The sequence below is a fragment of the Mauremys reevesii genome, linkage group 11 (genome assembly GCF_016161935.1).
Source record: "Mauremys reevesii isolate NIE-2019 linkage group 11, ASM1616193v1, whole genome shotgun sequence".
Taxonomy (NCBI): Eukaryota; Metazoa; Chordata; order Testudines; family Geoemydidae; genus Mauremys; species Mauremys reevesii.
In genome coordinates this window covers 67,066,275-67,089,046 of record NC_052633.1, presented here as the reverse complement: position 1 = coordinate 67,089,046, position 22,772 = coordinate 67,066,275, and the positions used below count along the sequence as shown (strand labels likewise).

General features: G+C 43.8%; 1 protein-coding gene and 1 long non-coding RNA gene across 7 annotated transcripts in view; one reads left to right on the top strand and one right to left on the bottom strand.

Moving 5' to 3' along the window:
- The window catches only part of SEMA5B (semaphorin 5B), a 351,645-nt gene that overhangs the window by 121,973 nt on the left and 206,900 nt on the right, over positions 1-22,772 (bottom strand). For all 6 annotated transcript variants that reach the window (XM_039494195.1, XM_039494194.1, XM_039494196.1 and 3 more), the window contains exon 5: positions 11,263-11,308. In XM_039494195.1, coding sequence (XP_039350129.1) covers positions 11,263-11,308 — 46 coding nt within the window. The remainder of the gene's footprint in view (positions 1-11,262; positions 11,309-22,772) is intronic.
- LOC120374465 lies at positions 782-14,656 on the top strand. Its single transcript, XR_005586118.1, has 3 exons — positions 782-970; positions 8,338-8,428; positions 14,479-14,656. It is a non-coding gene; the product is annotated as an uncharacterized LOC120374465 (long non-coding RNA).

The window sequence follows — 22,772 nt, the reverse complement described above, 5'->3', positions numbered from 1 at the left end:
CTTCTGTCTCTTCCTCTCCAACACCAGACGTCAGCACCTGATGCTCCAGTCATCTCTGCCAAGCTCTGTCCCAACAAGGAATTTATTTGCTCTTTCTACTGTAAAGAAGACTCTCATCCTGTATTTTTTATTCCTTCCTATCTCTTGACATTCCACTATTTATCTTCCAATTTTTTTCACCCTGAACTCAGCCCCTAGTTTCTTTCTGGCACCTGTCCCTCTCCCCTACCTACTCCTCAAAAACAATTAATTTAACCTCTATCCAAGGTTAAAGACTATAGTAACACATATTAAGAGTATGCCCCTTATTTAGGATGTGGAAATACAGTTTGATTCTCTATTGGTTTTAACGAGGGATATTTTTCCTCTGTCCCATTTCTCTCTGGATCCTTTTCTGGCTGTGCAAACTTTACATGGAATGAAAATTTCAATAGATGCTACAAGCAAAGTACATTAAAATTATTATTTAACATTTATATTGCAGTAGCATTTAGAGGGTAACTAGATGAGGGTCCCATTGTGCTAGGCACTGCACAAGCATCTAAGAAACAACAATCCCTGCCACGAAGAGCTGACAGTCTGAAAGATAAGACATACACACGGATGAGACGCTGGGGGTAGGGGAGTAAGAGAAAACCACAGCAATGGAATGTGCACCGTTCTTAGCCAGTCAGGCGTGGCAATCACAAGTTATTCCGCAGGAAGACCTATACCCTACACAGAACTGTGTGCACTGGAAGCCTTTTTCCTTGAGCAGAATCTGTTCTTTTAAGACGGCTTTTTGAAATGCTAGACTGGAAAACCTGCATGAGTTCAGCTGGTGGCACGAACTCTTAAAGTTGTGGAGAAACCAAACCTAACCCTTCTTCAGACTCCTGAAGCAAGGCTTGAAATAATCCTTGAAACTAGAGTCTCCCCCGCTCTTGGTCCCTTAATGATGGCATCTTCTCCCAATCGAGGCAACTGAGAGGTATTTAGAGCTAATCAAGTTGGGGCTTGATCACCTTTTTCTCCTCTTCATACCTGGCTTATAGGATGTGGTGTGGGTTTGTTTGTTTGTTTTTGAGGGGGTGGGGCTTATTAACGCTTCCAATCAAAAACCTTGTCATGTTATCAAAGATTTCACCCTGGCATGCTGCGGTGAAATCACTGTGCCACACAAGTGATGAACTGTTCTCCTCCCTTCCCAAACTCTGGACGCGCCCTAAGAGCCGCAGAGCTATTCAGCCTGTGTTAGTGACTATGCTGTATGGCTTCAGGCTGCGATAATCCCATGGGAATTACTCATTCAAAACTGTTACGCATCAACTAAACTGTTACCCAACCAAAACAAATCAGGATCATTTTATCCCAGGAAACTGCTTGTGCTACCGTGAAATGTATTTACTGTAAAATAAGTTTTACAAGAGCTCAATAGTTTGTTTTATAGGAAACACACGAGGTTGTTTTTTAGGCCAGTTTTAGAGAGGCACAAATCAATAACTAGTCTTCTTACACTCCCACTATAAACTACCGTACGCTACCAGGGGCAAATTTGTTCCTGTGCAGACAGCCAGCACAAGGTATATGAACCACTTAAGTCTTATTCAATTCCTGTTTTGAATTTAAAATGCAGATATTAACCTATATTATATCTACACTATTCTACAGTAACTTGCCCAAATACTGCAATTTCACTCTTGAAAGATGCAATACTTTGGTACGGAAGAACATAAATGTCTCCTTTACTAAAGGTCACGTAAGAACACACAGGAGGTAATAGCAGAAGGGGAGCAAACATGAAATACTTTTTCAGCACAGTGTCAAGGGATTTTCAGCTCATTTCTGGCCAGATCCTAGGAACAAACATTTCATCTGCTTTCACAGAACTTCTCATTACTGAGTCCAAGAAAAAAAAATTGCCCTAAGCAAACATAAACAAAATTCTGCCAGTAGGTCAATTTTGGTGGAATGTTGATTCTTCACTCAATAATACCAACATAAATAAGGAGTAAGTCCCTAAAGACAACGAACTGATGTTGGTGCAGAGCAAGAGGAGAATCATAGCACACGTACACCGACTTCTTCTGGGCACCCTGGAATCAGAGTAGTGGGAAGCAAGAGACAGAGAAAAATAAGCTTGCTAAAGCCAAAATGTGCTCCACATCCTTTTACAGCACAAGGAATCAGAGGCAATGCTGATTGTAACAAATGCAAGGTGCATTTTTTCTGGTCTGTGTAAAGCATGTTTAATGGCCCTGGCTGTAACTTGCAAGTAATAAGAACATTAGTCTTCATTCCCCACACATAAAATGCCTGACAGGGTTTTATCAAATAAAAAGCCAATATGCCACAGTTATCAGTAAGTGACTTCAGCAGCTACTTAAATTCTCAGTTTTTGACTCCTACTCTAAATGTTTGCTGACAAAGCCCAAAGCCCTGGCAATTGTTTCACCGTTTACATTCCAAGGTGAGGGGTGGGGCATGGCCGCCTGAAAAGTTATCTGGGAAGAGGGCTGACAATCAGCAGCTGACAAACATCACAGAAGCTGCACTTTTCACACATGGGCTAGGTCGGCAGCTGATGTAAATCAACGCAGCTCTGTTGACTGCAGTGGAGCTTCACTGATTTACACCAGGTGGGGTTGTGGTCCAAACACACACAGTGTCAGAGAGTGAACCTCCAAACTCTTCTTACTGCACCCTAATAGTGCACCACAGAGAGCACTGACTTCACTGAGGCTTCACACAGCGGTAAGCAATATGACCCCAATTTAGCAAAACATTAAAGCATATTCAACAAAGCAAGTCCATCCATATTCAGCAAAGCATGTCAGAATATTCTTAACTTTAAGCAAGTCCAAGAGGAACTTGAGCACCTGTTTAAAGTTAAGCATGTGTTTAAGTGCTTTATAGAACACAGATGGACTCCTGAATAGAGACCTTACCTCTATAGTGAGTGTTTGGAGGAAGGAGTCCTTAGAAAGGAACTGCAGACTCCAGACACACACTTTGACACTTCTCATATTTTCCCCTACATCCTAGATTTCAAGAAGCTCCAGCAACCTCTTGGATAAAATCTGGGAAGAACCTGAAATTCAATTTTCAGGTCCAGATCTGAATTTTTCACAAGGTGAATGTATTCAGATGGAGGGTTTGATTTGGGCACAGATGTCAGATAAAACAAACAATGACAAGAATCAGGGTTCCCTCAGTATTCAACCTTCTATAACTGAAACACAAGGAACCACAATTTCATATGATCTTGATGAAAACCAGATTTGCTCAAAAGCAGGTCCAAGATACTAACAAGATTCGTCAGATCTTCAGCACACAGTACATCCATCGTATAAGCCATTTATTATGGAATGTCATTAGAACTCTGGGCTGAGAGTAAGGGATTTTAGGTGTAGCTATGGTAGGTAATTTAGGAATAGATTTATATGTTAATCTGCTAATAAAAAATGTATCATCCTGATAAAATATGTGACATTCATAACTAAAGTATAATCCACATATTGAGGTTTGCTTCTGCAGTACTATATAAGATGTTGATTATGTTTAAAAAAAAATAACTGGATGTGCCTGAAAAATAAGAAATAAATGTTTTATCTAGGTATTTATACCACATCACTGACAGTGGTAAGTGAATATCTGAAACAGACAAGACACATTCAAAACACATGCCGTTAACTACAACTTTAAAACTATTTTCTTCTGTAAAAGTTACATTCTTGAAAATTTCAAAATGCAACTGATTTTAATGCAGCCTCACTAGTAAATAAAGCTATGAAAGAAGTCCAAAACTCATCTGAGTTTTGTGTTGAATGACAAACCTGGAACTCAGACCAGATTCTATTAAAGGTTTACTAAAATTTGTGGACTTTGCAGGAAACTTGGACCTGCTTTTGAGCAAATCCGGTTTTACATAAAGATCATATAAAATTGTGGTTCCTGTTGTTTCAGTGATAGCAGGTTGAATACTGAAGAGAACCCTGATTTGGAAATATTTTTGCAAATAAATACCAATTAAAATAATAATGCTGCTCTTATATAGCCCTTTCTTCTGTAACTCTACAAGCACTTTACAAAGGATCATTATCCCCATTATACAGATGGGGAAACTGATAAGGAGCTGAAATGACTTGCCCAAGGTCGCTTGCAGGCCAGTGACAGAGCTGGGAACAGACTGCATGTCCCAGTGCAGTAGTCTGTCCACTAGGCAACACTACCTCTCAAGTTGAATGTACTGTGATTGGTGGAATATTATTAATCATTTGCAAGTATCCTGCTGAGTACTGGTCCTTCATGAAAACGTTTCTGAATCCTTAAAGTTCCATGAATTTTAACATGAATGAAAATTTGGATGAAAATTTGTACTGAAAACTGCATTATTCACTATTCATCATTTGTTATGCTTATAAATTTTTATGCAACTGTCCAGGAAATACTGGATGTCAGATTCTGCCACCTCTACTTACACTGAGTAGTGCCTTAATATGTGGACTGCTTGCAGAGTAAGGTACCAATCAACATATGTAAGGGAGGTAGTGTCAGGCCTTGAATAGTAGGAAATAAAGCAAACAGGACGTGTTTAATTCTTGTTTTTGATTCAAGACTTGAAATACAAATCTTGTTCATTCTGTTGCAGGGAGAAGATGTTCAGGACCGATGGAGACATATTATTACCATTAACTGCAACCCGTTGATAGGTACTATTGATTTACCAGTGATTTGCCCTAGAGTTAGTGATCCCTCCACAGAGAAGTGTCTGTAGCAAGAGCAGGATCTGGGAAGTGCAGCTGATTGTCAGATTAAGAGAGAAAAAGTGAAGCAGGGTAAAGTACCTTCTCTCAATGGAAAAACTGATCGCTAAGAAGGGCAGTTTAACTACTAAAGAAATAGACATCAGCTTTTCCTCTGTACTTGAGCTTTGCACCTATCTGTTCCTTTACAGCCTGATCCAAATGCCACAGAAGTCAGGGGAAAGAGTTCAGCTGATTTCACCGAGTCTTGCATCAGGCCATATGGGCTTGGGCCCTGATTCAGAAAAGCGCTTAAGCACATGGTGAATGGGATTTAGGCACTGAAGTTAATGGGACTACTCACGTACTGAAAGTTAAGTACTTTCTTACAAGTAAAATTTTCAAAAGCCCCCAAGTGATTTAGGCACATACGTCCCATTGACTTTCACTTAGGTGCTTTTGAAAATTTTACCCTAACTGCTTTGCTGAACAGGTACCATATTTATCTGCTTGAGGGATGGACTGAATTAAGGTCTAGATTCTGATCCCCTTACTCACATTGAAAAGAACCCCACAGATAAGCCACTAAAGACAATGTTGTTACTAAGATGCCTTTTTTCCCCCTCAGTACGAGTAAGGGCCTCCATTCTGCAAGTCTGGTCCAGGTATTTATTTTGCCGTTTAATATGTAAATACTTTATGGCTCAACTCCTTTTTAATGGCACCCTTTTATAAAAGGAGCAAGTATTCTTGAAATAGTTTTAAAGTTGCCTTCATGAAATAATGTCATCAATATACATGATGAGCTCATACCCTGCAGTGCTGTGAGCCGAGCTGGGCAAAATGGTTTGGATGAACGGGTTATACTTGAATAGTCATCTGAGGAAGACTCAAGTTCAAAGTCCAACACATGAGAGTCCTAACTACCATGGCACAGAGTCATATTTCCTTCTCTCCCTCCCTCTGCCCACAATGACTATTCACATATTTTATACACAGTGGAATAGCTTCAAGAGGAGAGATTGAGAGAGCCCTGCCCCCAGAATCCCCCAAAACCCAGTGATTAGGGTGCTCTCTTGGGCGGTAGGAGACCCAAATTCAAACTCCTGCTCCCCATCAGGCAGAGAGGGGGATTGAAAATGCATCTCCCACATCCTGGGTGAGTGGCCTAACCACCAGGCTAAAGTTTGGGGGGAGGGATAGCTCAGTGGTTTGAGCATTGGCCTGCTAAACCCAGGGTTATGAGTTCAATCCTTGAGGGGGCCACTTAGGGATCTGGGGCAAAAATCAGTACTTGGTCCTGCTAGTGAAGGCAGGGGGCTGGACTTGATGACCTTTCAAGGTCCCTTCCAGTTCTAGGAGATGGGTATATCTCCTATTATTATAGGGGACAGTGGTCGCAGACTCACCTTCCTCCCCAATTTGTTAATCTAGCCCCTTTAAAAATACCTAGGAACAAAACGTGTCAGGACAAGCCAATTTTCATTCAATGCACAATCAACTTTCTAGATACACTGAAAATTTCAGAAGTTTTCCATTTCAGTTCAGGTCAAAACAATTCCCACTCCCCAGCTCCCCGAACTGCCAGTGAACCGAAAAATCAGTGATTCCCCCAGCTCTAGTTGTGAGTACCCTCAATGAAGTCAGTAGGAGCTGGGGGTATTCAGTCCTCAGGGCCCCAGTGGGAAATGCCTGCCAGGCAGAGTGATTTTATATCTGCTGGCAAATGTCCTGGTTTAGTCCTTTTAAGAGGCCCAAATTAGCCTAGTGTATTTTTTTAAACGCGCCATGAAGATTTTGTTTTTAAACGGACAGTTTCCACCTAATCCATTAATTGTGAAGTCTAGTATAAACAGCCCCCTTACTGGCCTCTCTGTGAAAGCTGGGGATTAGAGGGTAAACCTGTTACGGGCTCTTGCATAAATTGAACAGTGTGGGCTATACATGCATATCATTGTCTAGGTTTAGAAAATGCCCAATATGTATGAACCATAATGCATACGTGAGAGCTGCTTTCAGGGTGGAAAAGGCAGATGTATGGATTTCATTTTAAAGGGACATTAGCAGATTTTTTAAAAAATTGTATGTTTTAAAGGTGAATTTCCAGAGTTTTGCCAGAATTTAAAAAAAAAAAAATCAACAAGATTTTCAATAGTGACTAATCTTTTTAGGTATCCAACTTGAGGTACCTGAAAGGGACTGATTTTCAGAAAGTCTTGAACTTGTCCCCTGGAAGTTCAGCCTCATTAAGATAGGCACCAAAACATTGAGACACCCGAAATCATTAGTGATTCCTGCAATATCTTGGCCCCAGCTCACGGTTGGCCATTAGCACAGACTGTTCACATTTTTCATTTCTCTCAGCTTAGGTAGGACAATAATAGTCTCCCCTTTCTAATCCACTTTGCTCCCTGGTTCTCAAGCACAGGCCTGGTGCTGCAGCTGTTGGAGGGCCAAACAGGGGAAGGGAATGTTTAACTTCAAATGAAAATCTAAAGCCTCCCCTGAACCAGAAGTGAACCTTGGATCCTGGCAGGACAGAGGGGAGCAAAGCAACTTACTCTGGCGAAGGGACAGGAGGATAAAGAGCTGAGAGTGAACACAGAGGAAAAGAAAGGGAAGGACAGTCTTTACTGTCTCCTTAACAGCTCCCAAAGACTCACATGTCCTCCTCCCCACCGAAGCCTGCCATATTTTACCCTCACCTCCCCAAAGTGCCCCCCCAGCATCCTCCTGCACTCACCGCCTTGAAACACACCCCACAAAAACCTTCCCATACCCATGCCCGACCCGCCACCAAAATCCTATCCTATTTATCAGGAAACATTAATTGCTGAGACATCTTTCATTGCACGAACAATACCAGTAATGTGCTCCCAGAAAACAAGGATGCGAAACAAGTTTTCATCATATGGGCAAGACATTTGTTATAGTTTGCCTTTGTAATTGTAATTTCAAGATCCTAGCTCCATATTTTATGTATTGGGGGGTAATGTTCTATTCCAGTTTAAAATGGGTTGAACCTCATGTCAGTATAGCACATTTTTGTTGTTGTGCTGGGAGCTTACAAGCATTCATTGCAATGCGGTATGGGATAGAGCTGGGCAATTTTTTCCTCCAGCAAATAGTTTATTCACTGAAAAATGCCTTATGGGAGAACCAAGTTCAAATCCCTGCTCCACTTTTTATGTAGATGTGTGTCCAGAATGGAACAGCTTCAATAGGAGAGACAGAGAAACCCACAGCAAACTATAGCCCAACTGCTAGGGTGCTTCCCCCACAATGTGAAAAACCCAAGTTTAAATCCCTGTTCCACAAGCAGCAGAGTGGGGAATTGAACCCAGATTTCTCACATCCCAGCTGACTGCCTCAGCCACTGGACTACAGTGATCAGAAGGAAGACAGTAGCAGCAATGCCACTGCCTCCTTTGGCTATTTTATTTCATTTCTTTTGCTTTTACGGTAAAACGTGCCCAGAAAATACACCAAGCAGTTTGTTTTGACACAAAACAAAACAAAATTTCAAGTTTTTCTATTAACTCAAATTCTTTGGATTTTGTGTGTTCAGTTCGGGTTGAAACAATTTTAATGTTTGTTTTTTGCTATTTTTCAGAGCTGTCAGCAAACTGAAAATCCAGCTACGTGGAAAGAGAGAAACCAAAGTCCCAGAAGGCCTTCAAGTTTCCAAACCAAACAGCATCAAGGTGGTTTACTCTAGCCTTGTGAAATAGTAGCTAGAGCCCTGCACGGATACAATTTTATATTCACGGATATCCACATCCGCAGATATAAATTTGTATCCGCACAAGGCTCTAATGGTAACTACAGAATTTTCAAGGGCATGAGAATTTCCTCTGAATGGAAACAGTGAATAATGTAACGTATATGAGTGACTTTGTCACCTGTTCAACAGTAGGAAATGTTCATTTTCTGATTCGAGAAAAGACGGTGCAGGGTGGATGCATTAGTCAGAGTTAGCCACTAAATCTACAACATTACAGAATGAGAGAGATTTTCAAGCACCCAAGTCAGTGCACCAGGTAACAGTGTCACTAGGATATTGCTCCAGTGTTGCCAGGCTCATGGGGAAAAAAATAACAAAAAAAAACTACTACTAAGATTAGCCTCCTTCATGGCAAAAGCACTGAGGGGCTTGACTCTTGTCTGTGGGTGCAGAGTGACTGACATTTACACTCACCCTTTACCCACAGTCAGCTGTGGCCATGGGGGGTGGCAGGGAAGGCAGCTGTAAGCTCAGGCTAGTATTCAATTGGATCCATTAAAGGCTAGCTTAGAAGATGCGTTGAATCAGGGTCTCTTCTGCCTGTCCTGACGCTGCCCCCGACTCAGCACACAGTTTCTACTCGGTGGGCAGTGCTGCCCAGTTCAACTTCAGCAAAGCAGGGGTGGGGTGGGGACCTGCACCATGTTATCCCCACTTTCAGGCAGATTTGGTGCCACTGGCAGCCTGCAACATGGATTCTAATGAGAAGTGAATCAGATCCACTGTGGGAGAAAAGACACTCCCAATAGATGTCGAACTATAGGATCTGGATTATATTTTAAAAAGAGCTGCTAACACTTCAATACAAAACAGTCTCCATTTTGTTATTTTCTAAACTCTGCCTGCCTCCCTGGCCCTTCTATTGAACTGAACTTAATTCAGTTCAACTGAACTGAATCCCCTTAATTTCTCGACTTGATTTTCTATTCTTTTCTTCAAAATGGTGTATATGGAGGGGTGGGGTGTTCTCTGAGCAGCATTATGTGCTTCACGGATACAAGCCAAATAGCTACTTAGGCAACCACTAGGTCTGGAAACAATCATTTCCATCATTCCCAACACGTGTGTCCGCATAATTCCATGCTCTCATTGTCATGCAAAGAGGTTTGTAGAAATGGCCGGATACACCCAGAAAGCAGGAACAAACTAAGCTCATTATGTTAATCGGAGATCCCACCACATCCTCCACTTACATACAGGAGGGCTTTCAATTTTAGGCAGTGTAGCATGTAGGCCATTGTGGAAGACCCTTACCCCAGTGCAGAAAGCCTGCACAAAGCTCTAGCCATTGTTGAAGCCCCACTGCAGCACTGCCCCCAGGAGACTCTCAACCAGGTCAGGATGTAGGGGACCCCAGGGGGTAACCAGAACAGGCGGCTGTGATAGCCCCTCTGAGAATCAGCACGTACAGAGCAACACTATTTCACCACCACCACTAGGCTACCATCTCTTCTATGTCCCATTGGAATTCTCCTGGCACACATAACCTACCATCCTTGAAAAGGAAAGTTCTGTTAGATGAGGTCAACTTTTAGAGTTCGTTCCACTGTCACTTGTACTTCATAGAATAAAAAAGGAAGATGCACGGGAATTAAGTGTCTGACTGCTAAATAGCTATGCTGCCCTCCATCCACGCTTAATGTCAAGAGACTCTCATGCAAGGAAACAGGGTGTGGCAGGTGCTTTGCTCAGCCATGCTGAATACTGCCCATTGGTCAGAGCATTTTAGCCAGACTCTACGTGGGCAAGGGCGCCTTGGAAGTCAACAGGGCATCACTCAGGCACCTGCACGGAGTGAGACGCCATAATGAGGCACTGGACTCTAAAGTCTTTGCCCCCATTTTGATCTGTCTAACAAGAGCAAGGCACATCTTTTGGTGCTTACAGAAAACAACAATCTATACCCCCAGCATATTTGGTATTGACACTTACTTTTAATTAATTAATAATTAATTTTTGCTGCACCTTTCAGTTCCAGATTCAAGCTGGAGGGGGAAAAAAATCTTGCTCATCCCATTGGCTGTTTGTAAGCCTTTTCAGTCCAGTGCAGACAAGCCTCCTCTTCTACCATTGGGTGGTGGGTGACACACATTTACAACCAGCTGTGCCTCTGAACGCCCGCAAGTCCTATCTTGTTTTTAGTAACACATTCAGCTCCTCCGCATTCCATGCTCCCACGGGCACAACAAAAGCAGAGAGCGGTGATGGACAAGAACTATTAAAGCCATCCCTGCAAGCTGCTGACCTCTGCACTAAGGAGAGCCAAGGATTTCTTTGTATGGTTTTATTTAAGCTGCACCAGTTATCAGTCATGCTACCTGCTTTGTTTCTTTAAGACGTCATATTTTCAGCACCCACTCATCCCATCACCACCAAAAACACTCAAGAATGGAGAGCAAGGAAGTGCTATGCAAATGGCCAAGCACTGGAATGCTCTCCCCTTTAGCATTATCTTCTCAGTGAGAACAAACAGTCTAATTCTTCCCTCTGCCACTCTGAACACATACTGACAGCATACACCAAGCGATTCCAGCAGCACGTTCATTAACGAGTCAAGCATCTTGAGGTCTTCAAACCACAATTTGAAGACTTCAATAACTCAGACATAGGTTAGGGGTTTGTTATAGGAGTGGATGGGTAAGATTCTGTGGCCTGCTTTGTGCAGGAGGTCAGACTAGATAATCATAATGGTCCCTTCTGACCTTAAAGTCTATGAGTCTATAAAACGATTGGGTAAAGAATGAACAGACGTACCTGGATAAGAGAAACGTTGTGTAGACTAAGTCTGAAGAGGTAGTTCCTGCACGAGAAAGAAGAAATAAAAAAAGTTGTTAGATTCAAGAGAACTTTTTTAAAAAGGAAGGTCGGGAGAGAAGAAAGTGAGGGAAAATCAGATACGTTTGGCTAAAATGTATGGTTATGCATTTATACAGGCAGCCAGGCTTTCCAAGATCCACCAAAAGAACAAAAAAAGGCTAAAATGGTGCCTCTTGTTTCACAGAAATGTAGGGCTGGACTGGACCTCTAAAGGTCACCTAAGTCCAGACCCTGGCACTAAGACAGGACCAACTAAACCTAAACCATCCCTGACGGGTTTGTTCAACCTGTTCTTCAAAACCTCTGATGATGGGGATTCCACAACCTCTCCTGGAAGGCTAGTCCAGTGCTTCACTGTCCTTATAGTCAGAAAGATTTTCTTAATCTTTAACCTCAATCTCCCTTGCTGCAGAGTAAGCTGATAACTTCTTGTCCTACCATCAGTGGAGATGAACAATTGCTCCCCATCCTCTTTATAACAGCCCTTAACGTATCTGAAGAGTGTTATCCGGTCCCCCCCCCCACTCTTTTCTCAAGACAAAATATATCCAGGGTTTTTGTTGTAAGATTTCCTCATAGGTCTGGTTTTCTAAACCTTATCATTTCTCCTCTGGATTCTCTCCAATTTGTCCACATCTTTCTGAAAGTGCGGCACCCAAAACTGGACATGATACTCCTGCTGAGACCTCAGCACTGGCAAACACATCAGGACAATTACCTCCCTTTGCCTGTCCTGAACTTTGTAACAAAACTCGGAGCCAATTTGTAGCCAAACTTTCCAAAGCCTGTAATGGAGATGTACAAAGAAACCTGAACGACCAGGGGCTTGATTCAAAATCTTCAGCTGGCCCAAGGCCTATGCTGCTACACTCCTGTTTGCTCCTGGGAGTGGGGAGGAGATGGAATCTGCAGCCCTGGGCTCAGAAGAGCAGGGAAAAGGGCAGCTGCATTCTGCTAGGTGTTCTCCACACACACAAAACTTGCAGCGAAATCAGTGCAAGGGACTGTGGCCTGAAGCTGTGGTCCGTGAGGAAACTCCCCATGCCCCCACACCCAAGCCATGATGTAGAAGCTTCCCAAGCAAAGAGGATTCTGGGGCAAAGGCAGTGGAGGCAGGTCCTGACATGATAGTTCTTGCTGCCAAGAGCTAAAGGGGCCAAGGGGATGGCCAGATGGCTATCGGAGGCAAAGGGCCTAGGCATCCCCATGACACATTCATGATCTGTGAAGAGCTAGAAGAAAGAGTCACAGATTACAGAAAAAAGGAAACAATCATTTGTGTTATGAAGGTGTTTATGCTTAATAACCTTGACTTAATGCATTCACATTTCCACCCATGTCTAATGAATACATTCAATATAGTTAATTCATAAATATAATAAATGAAGAAAGATATGTGATCCAGTGGCTGGAAGCTGAAGCTAGACAATTCAGACTGGAAATGAGGCACAACTTTTTGACATGGTAATTAACCACTGGAACAATTTATCAAGGGCCGTGACAGAGTCTCCATCACTGACAATTTTTAAAAATCAATATTGGATGTTTTTCTAAAATATATGTTGGGGAATATTATTTTGGGGAAGCTGTATGGCCTGTGTTATACAGGAGGTCAGATTAGATGATCACAATGGTCCCTTCCACTCACCTGCACAGGAATAACCGACATAGAGGAGCATGAGACTCTTAAATGATCCCTCATCAAAGCATGTCACAGACAATACTAAATGAATGATTTCCTGAGAAGTATTTAGGCAGTGTGGCCTAACAAAGCACTAGACTGGGATTCAGGAGACTTGGGTTCTAGTCCCAGCTCTGTCACTGGCCTGTTGAGTGACCTTGGGGAAGCCACTTCCCTCTCTCTGCCTCAGTTTCTCCATCTGTAGCATGGGGATAATGACACTGACCTCCTTTGCACAGAGCTTTGAAATCTACTCAACTCTATTCACCTACTGATGAAAAGAGCTAGGTATTATTATTAGCAAAATGTGTCCAATGTATCTTTCCAAGTTCTCACTTAAGAGCATCTCCCCAAATCCAGCAGTTCTTTTGTACATTGAAAACATCTTTCCCTTCTCTTAAAGCTGCATAACCTCCCAGATACTCTGTTATTAAACTGTTTCTCATCAGCTACAGACTTAGGGCTTGTCTACACTGTGGAGCAATGCGCACTACAGAGGTGTGATTCCGAAAGCACACTAACACGTTGTGCACTAAGCGGTCCGCATCAGGAGGCTGCATGAACACTAGAAGTTCCCCAGTGCACTGTATTGCAGTGCTGTTTCAAACAGCATTATGTTAAAGCATGCTAGGGAAATTTTAGTGAAAACCAGCAGAGTCTACAGAGACCGGTTAGTGCACAACAAGTTAGTGTGCTTAGAAATCACATTGTTGTAGTGCACGTTGCCACGCTGTGTAGAGAAGCCCTTTAACAAATACTACGCCCTGCAATGAGCTTGGTTTCACAGACCCATGGCATGAGGGTTACACACAGGGGTGAAAGTAAGGCAGTACAGGCTGGTACAGTGGCCAGTACCGGCCTTTACCCAGCTAACTTTAAAGCGCTGCCATGGGCCTGGGGCTCTGGCAGTGGTGGCTGGAGCTCTGGGCCCTTTAAACCACCACTGGAGCCCCGGGAGGTGCAGCCCGGGCAGCACAGATGGGCTGGCTGGGGGATGCTGACCCCCAGCCCCGCCCCTTCTGCCCAAGGCCCCGCCCCTTCTGCCCAAGGTGCCAGCCTCTGTACCAGTAAGTCCTGAGTTTTACTTTCGCCCTTGGTTACACACAACTATGGAAGTTACTCAAACTGGACATTTTGATCCAACAGCTGATTTTTCTTGGATCCTTTAGGGAAGCGCATACTAATTTAACAAAAATAATAATGCAGCTCTAGTGTGTAAGGTATCATGAGATAATCCTGCTCCTCAAGGTGTTAAAGCATGTCACAGGGCCTCAAGTCTTAACACCCCGAGGAAGGAGTTCTCATGATAACCGGCTCGGAGCTGGTATCCTGTTGTTAAGCATGCTATTTAAATGCATTGATTTTGGAAGTCTTATAACACAGATTCCAGCTCCTTGTTTTAGTCCTGTGAAACAGGGGGTGGTTTGACTGTGTGATCAACTTTTAATATTAGATTTTTTTTTTCCCTACAGTGGAACAGATTCAACCAAAAACTTTTAAAGGAAGAGGCATATTCAAAGGAGATGGTTTTCCTTGCACCCAAAAGAGCTGCAGAAAGAACAGAGTCTGTTTAAAGAAAAGCAGAGTCTATCTTTGTAGAGATCACTATGTGGCGCATGCACATATGCATCAGCTGTGAGCTGTGGTCAGGTGGCACACAATCCTCCATCAGTCAAGGATACTAAAGTTCATGCAATTATCACAATGATCTTCTCGACTCTTCATACTAATGTTACTCCTGGTGGAATTCTGCACCAAAAAATAAAAATTTTTGCAAACAATATTTTAAAATTCTGCAAAATTCTGCATATTTTATTTGTGAAAATAACACAATATCATCACACCAGTTTCAATTATTTTGGTAATTTATTTCAAAATACCTGTCAGCAAGTATGTCTGTAACAATATAGACCCAAAAAAAAATTCAGGACATGTTTTTTGACAAATAGATTCCTTACTATGCATATTAATACAGAACTCTGAGTAAGAATTCATTTAAACTACAATACAGAACCGTATTTCCCACACCCCTCAGAAGCAGTGCACAGGCTTGGGGGCGTCTGGGTTAACGGATGAACTGAGGGAGAGGGAAGTAATTGCTAGGAAGGACCCTGGGTATAAACTTGAAGGGTTGTTGGGTATTGGTGGGGAAGTATGGAACAGGTTTTTTGGAGGGTGGGGAGGGATTGTTAAGGAGCGTCCCCATGCAGATCCTGGCTGACCCCGAGCCTCTCCCATTCAGTCAGGCACATCTGCCCTTGTCCCCATGTCTGTGTGTTCCTACTTAGCCATCCCTCTTCCCCCCCTGTAGTTCTGCACCCTTCCCCCTCTTCCCATGTGGCCCTGCGCCTCCATTCCCATTCAGTCCCTGCCCTAGTCTGTCCTTCCTCACTAGTGCTTATGAGCCCCTCTCCGTGACCTCCCCGCCCCCTGCAGCCCCACACTGTCCATCTCCCGACCTGGTCACAGGCGCTGTGAAGAAGGCAGGCTCTTTCTCTTCCCTATCCGAGCTGGGGCTTGCCAGGAGCAGCTGCTGTGTTCTAGTGCCACAGCCGCCTTCGGGTGGGCAAAAGGCAGAAATGCAGAAGTTATTTTCTGCTGGGAGCCCCTGCTTTGTTCTAGCGCCACAGTACCCTCCGGTGGGCAAAGGTGGAACTGAAGCAAATTTTCAGCAGAAGCTATTTTCTGCAAGAAAAATAAAAAATATGCACACGCACAGTGCCGCAGAATTCCCCCAGGAGTAATTTAATATATACCGCTGTCCTGCAAAAACAACTCTAAGAATGGTGTCCTAAATGTTTGCCATCTTTCCATGGAGAAAAATGGCCCCCATTTACAAATATATTTTTTCTTATTTCTCACCTGGCAAACTCAACATGACATCTGAGATGAAACTGAGTTCTTTTTTTCCTCACATATCATCACCAGTAATAGAAATTCTGCTGGCCAGATTATGCCCTCAGTGATGCCTATTCAATTCTTTGTCTTTTAATGGCTTTGCACAATTGTAACCGATTGAATCTAACAATTCTGTTGGTGATGCACAAGAAGGGATAGAATCCAGCTCAGCTGCTCTTAGCTGTGTTGGCCCTGTAGGGCTAACAGGAGGAAAAAGCAGCAAAAATTTATTTTACTCACTATAGTCAGCAAATGTGACTCTGAATATGCCCAGGGAGAAGATCTATTGAGTAAGGCGGCACCATTTCTACACAGTCACTTTTAAGAGTAGAACTGTAATTTAAGGCCCCTATTTAAAAAGGTACTTTAAAAAGGTAACTCAAAATGCCCCCACATTGACTTCACTGGGACATGTGCTTAAAGTCATATGGCTGTTTAAGTAACTTGCTGAACTGGAGTTTAAATCAGCTGGAGGTGTAGAATTAAGGAATACCCAAGTGCACCAGGCCTTTACATAACAGCAGAGGTGCCTAACCTTATTACTCAGGAAGGCCACATAAACCTAAGCGCAACCTTGTGTTGGCCACACAGACTCTACATAATTTATTAAGATTTAAAGTCACATGTATTGATTTATATTTTAAGTTCAGCCTGTCTGGTATGTATTTAGATAGAAACAATCTATGTACAGTATTGTCTGTTTAAAAACAAATAAAGAAACCAGTGCATAAAACAGGCATCAGAATTATAGAAAACAGGGACGTAGTGAGGCAGACGGGCCTCCCTCCTCCGGGGTGAGTGAGGGAGCATTACCCGCCCCTGGGAGGGCGGAGCCTAAATATAAAAGACCAGACTCGCAGCCCATTCGGGGGGGGGGGGGGGGGGAACCTGCAGAGGGGAAGGACGTCCCGCTGGTTCTGGAGCAGTTCGAGGCAGATCCCCCGCCTAGCCCAGTCCACGCCCCAGACGCGGACGACGACTGGCCTAGAGTGTCCACTGCTGTTTACTCGGAGGAGCCGGACAACGCCTGGACGCAGGAGGTACCCACCCCAGGGGAGGCAGGAAGTGGCCTGGGGCAGCTTCCGTAGGGCTGACTACAAAGCCCAGACCCCCAGCATCGGCGTGTTGCAGTTGGATCCCCGCCAACCCCGGGGCAGCTGACTCTGCCCCTGCCACGGCCCTGGGCTGGGACGCGGTGGAGTAGGGAGGGCCCGCTCGTTCCTCTGCAAGGGGCTCTCACTCCGAAGAGAAGTGGCCCCAGCCCCCTTAAGACTGTGTTGTTTGCTGGCCGCCTGAGCCCCGGCAAGCCCAGTACTCAGGTAAACAGAGACAGGCCTGGAGACAGGCTATCGCGGCCCTCCAGGGACCTCCCTCCTCTGGGGTGAGTGAGGGAGCGTTACACGGGGGGGAAAAAACCAGTGAAGAACACACAACCTTCTCCCAAATCACAAATAAAGAGCTGCCCAGGGCTGTCAGCCCAAGCCCTGCCCAAGGCCTTATGAAATGCTCTGTCAGGCCATATATGGCCTGAGGACCGTAGGTCGGGCACCCCTCTGCACAACAGGGTGGGGAGCTGAGCCCCACTTTAGTACATTGCCCCCACCCCCCGAACCGGGCCCTTTTTCTTTTTTGGGGGGCAAATTTCAGTTATTTCCTTTTTACAATAACTTTTAAAAAAAAATAAACAAACCTGGAGCAGACCAAACAGACAAAAGAATAACTGTCTGGTGCAACAAAGTTATCCTATGAACCCCTTTCTCCTGTAGTTCTATAACAAACAACGGTATGAATACATTTAAAGGGATGGGATGGTATTCACTTCCCATCCAAATTCTCCCCTTCATTTCCTGTCCTAAACTGCCAGGCAAGGTTGCTTCATACTGGTAAACAGTTGCTTGTTTCACTCCAGAGTTGGCTACATTTCATTGGTGGGTGGTTCAAGTGATTATCATTTGTAAAGTGCTTTGGCACCCTTTGGGATGAATAGTACTATATATATATATATATTGTAACATACCATGAATGCTAATTATTATTATTATTACCATCCTTATTTCTCACAACCTCCAAAGCGTTTCTAAAAATTCCCCTATTCTTATTTCTTGTATTACGGTAGCACCCAGAAGCCTCAACCAAGACTGGGGTCCCATCATGCAAGACAATATAAGTATTCGTAGTAAGATCATGCTTCTGCTCTAAGTCCCCAGTTCATGAAAGCACTTAAGCACATGCTTAACTAAAAACCCATGCTTAAATCCTATTCACAGCAATGGAATTTAGGCACATGCTTAAGTACTTATCTGAACAAGAATGCTCTCCACAATCTGAACCTAAATCCTGTTTATTTGCAGGTTTCTTGGAGCTTCACTGTAGTACAAATCCTATAGATAAAAGTATTTATTAATTGGCTGGCCTGAAAATGACTGCATGCTCCTCGTGCCTACCACCACATAGCATGAGCTGTTACAGAAAGGGAACAGTCCTGATGCATCTTAAAGAGTGGAAAAAACATATCCACTTCATTCTCCTTCCAATAACATTCCACAGTCAAATCTGCTTACTGAGTAGCCACCTCACTTGGCCAAGCGCACCCTGGCTGAACTTTATAACACGTTACTATATTCTCCCTCCAAAACTGCCTTGCCTTGAAAGAATTGTATGGAGGGCAAAGTGGCGTTGTCTCCAAAGCACTGAGCAATGCAGCTGGAAGAGAAACTGGACATTTCTAATAAGACGCCATTTAACATGATCTGGAACAAAAGCCGAGATCTCCTCTAGAGGGTTTATAAGTATTTTACAATATACTTTCAGGCACACCAGTCTACAAACAGATGTGTACTCTGCTCTCTACAAAGCCCTCTCTTTTTTCAGTCACCAAGTCTGTCAGCACGATGCCTACTGATTAAAATAAATCTTCCTTCTAATGAAAAGAAATCCTGACCCAGAGCTCACTTATGCTGCTATAAATCAGGAGCAGCTCGAGCAGAGTCAGTGGTGTTATACCAGTTTAAAATGGTGCCAGAGAACGGAGAGTCAGGCTTCCATTAATTTTAAATGGGGTAGTTCATTTTCACATCTTGTTTCCATTTGTATTTACCGTCTTACTCTAAACCAGAGTAACTCAGCTGTGCTTCAGAATGACCTCTGTGCTGGTGGCTAATTGGGATGCACAGAGGCAGATAATGTTAATTCACAATTAAAAGCATGGCTTGTGGGGGGAGGAATGTGGAGGTGGAGAGAGTAAGATGTGTCATTCTCTCCTTTTGGAGCCACCCAACTCACTGATACAGACTAATCCTCCTAGATGAGGGAAGTTTAAAGCCAGCTCTGGCTTATAAGCATTCTGACATGTGCTCTGAGAAACTAGAGACTTCACGTCTATCAGTGTAACTATGGGAAGGAATTTTCTGTATTTATACAACACCTGGCATAGTGGGGTCCTGGACCATGAAAGGGGCTCCAAGGTGCTACAATAATATACTACAGTAGTTACCAAAACTGGGGACAGCAGACAAGATACAGACTGAGGTGTGAGACAAATCCTAACACCTCGCTTTGGCATTTTGCTAGAAGCCATATAGTTTAAGAATGCAAGGCTGGAAGCTGGAACTCCTGACTTCTCTGCCCACCTCTGTAAGGCTCTGGGGACTAGAACCTGGGTCTGCAGAGCCCAAGACAGCTGATATTCTCATGGTATCAACAGGATGCCGTGCAGAGACACAGCCAGGGATCACTTTGGAGAGTAGGCACCGTAGGAAGTATCACCCAAGAGACTCAGCACGATGGTACCTTATGGCCCTCTGACTGGCCATGCGTCCTATTTAGCCCCAGGAAGTTGTCTAGGCAGCCACACAGATTTCGGCCTGCTGCAACGCCAGACTTTGTTTGATCTCCTGATCTTCAGTCTCCAACTCCAGAATGACTCTGACCCTGATTCTTGCCTCCTGATTCCAGCTGGGTACTGCCTCTGATCTCTGGTCTCCAACCCTGGCCTGACTCTGACCCTGACACTTGCTTACAGGACCTGGGTCTTGCAATTCCTCCAAATCCCTGCTCGATGACTACTGTCCCTGGTGGGACCTGAGCCCAGCTGTGACTGCTGAGCCAAACGGCCTATGCCCTAGTCCCTTACATTGTGGAGCTATAGGCCTAAAGAATACTTTGTACTTCTATAGCACACGGCAAACATAACTTAGTTATGTGTCACAGCCCCTTTTGCACATGGAAGAAAAGGAGCCACAGAAAGGTTAATGACCTGCCCAAGAGCACGCAGCAAGGCAGCAACAGAATCAGAATTAATACACAGGTGTCCTGACAGCCAAATCTCATGCTAGACTGGCCCACAATGTCCCCAGTGAGGCCCAGATGTGGTTTGCACTTCTAAGAGGGCTATGTACACCTCTGAAGTTGTCATCTGAAGAAGCCCAGAACACTGACAGATGATTCCAGGCTTCTTACTCAGAAGGGGCTGATTACATGTCTGCTTCATCAAGTGATGCAAACACTACTCTACTGATTCATTTACAGGGCCCAGTGCATGGATGCTGGAGAAAAGTTGATCTGCCAACATCTCCCTTGCAGCTTGTAATCTCATCGGCCAGTAATTTTGTTTCTATTGAAGAAAAACTTGTCTGGAACATCATTCTTTCTTAAAAATCAATAGTTGCTCAGCAGAGAACTGTACTAAATGGCATACAGTAATATGATGCAGTTACTCTCTGAGCAACTGCTTTTTCCTTAGCAACGTTTCTCTGTGATGAATCTAGTCAGAGCTACTGTAGAGTTCCCTTAGCAGGGATTGTCTTGTAGGCAGCATATCATTCCGATTAATCAGCTGTCTCAATTAAGAAAGGAGCCCACTAGGACTTCATGTTTGTCACTGTGCCACTCATTATGGCCATTTGGTCCCTCACACTGGCAGTGAAGGTGAAATCTCAGATTCTTCTGACTCCAAAAACACAGGCCCCTGACCAGCCATGGGAGAATTGCCATCAGCTGAAGCAGTGTAGGGCTTATAACATGCAGTTGAGCAGTTCTGATTCTGTCTAGTAGAAGGTAACAGTGTGCATGCCACTTCTGAACAAAAATACAAGGATAAAAATGGTATTTTGAGAAATCAGAATAGCACAGAAATTCGGTGTGGATATGTCTTAGCAGTAGCAATGAATGAAAAACAAAATAGGGAACATTTCAATGAAATTGTTAGTAGAATTTCCACCCTCTTTTTCACACAACTACAGAACTGGCTGAATCCCGCCCCCCCCCCCCAACTCATATTTGGCCCGGGGGGGGGGGGGGGGGAGAGAGAGAGAAGAAGAATCACAAAAACTTCCATGATACTTTTCCCTGACCAGCTCTGGTTATTAGGTTATCTAGTCCATCCCTCTGACAGGTCACAATATTCTCCCATGCATTGCCCAAGCAAGCTGTAATAAATTCAAACTATAGAGCTTTGACTACTTTCCTAGGGAGCCTATTCCACACCCTAATGCATCTCACTGGCAGCAAGTCTTTCTTACTAACACCCCATTACTTTTAGTTACACCCTGTTGTGCCATCTTAAATAATTCCTCTTAGGTGTTTACATCATTCACATCTTTATTGGTAGTCCCTCCCACCTCCTTAAACATCATCACTTAGCCCAAATAGGTTTCTGGTTTCCCCTAAAACTCCAGATGATCTCTATGTTCTTTATATGCAAATGAAGGCATGCGGGGCTGGTGATGCCGGTTCACTGCTGACCAACCCACTTTCTCTGCTCCTGCTGAGTTCCTTATGCCCTTTGAACTGCACAGAAACTTTAAGCAGATGGAGAAAGAATCACTTTAGGTTGAACTATCCATATAAAACTGCTATCTCACAAACCTTGCACCACAGCCAAAGGTAACAACTCCATTAACACAAGGTTAAAAACTGCTCTGCAGCGCCACGCAGTGGTCCTGAGAGGAGTGCATTAGAAAGAAACCTGGGTTAGCCAATTGCTGGGGTATGTTTTTCTCAATGGGAAGCCGTTCCGTCAGCCTTACGTGTGTTGGGTTGAAGTTTGTGCTAGGCATATCAGTGTAATTAATGTCAGACACTGCCTTAAACAAGCACAACAGCTACTGTTGTGCTGCTCCTTCCTCCCAGGGATCATTCAGTTGGCCATCCTCTAAAGCAGTGGTTTTCAATCTTTTTTCATTCATGGACCCCAAACAAATTTTGAATGGAGATGCGGACCCCTTTGGAAATTTAACCTGGGGTCCACAGGCCCCTATCATAGAAGTCTTAGACTGAAAACTGACTGAACAGAATTCAACATTAAATGTTGCACAGGCTTGGCACAGCATTTGACGCAGTGTGAGAAAGGGCACTAAACTGTGGGCTTCTGGGTTTTGACCTGTAGGTGGGGGTAGTCACATAATTTGATAAAAAAACAGAATGCCTTTTCTAGGATCTGAAACTTAATTTTCATAGTCACCTTTCACAGACCCCTTAGACATAGTCTGTGGATCCTCAGGTTGAAAAACACTGCTCTAGAGCTTTCAGAAAAACATCATGACCTGGTGTTTGCTTATATCCAAGTCTCTGGAACATAATTTTTTAACTTAATTATCCTGTATGGGCTATTAGAAGCAAGTCTCTCTCATGGGTGATTTATTTTGTGATGGGGTATCACTGACATTCATCTGACGTGTATGGCACATTTGCAATCTAGCCCTCACTTGTGAGGTTAGGATGATTTTCATAGAACTCACATTGTGCTGAGATGGTCTTTCACACAGTGCCGTCTGTGAGACTATGTCTTGAGCTAACTGAGACCCTCATGTGTGGATACCATGGGGATGGGAGGTTATAAGATTAGGTACCCGATTAAACAGGCTATTTG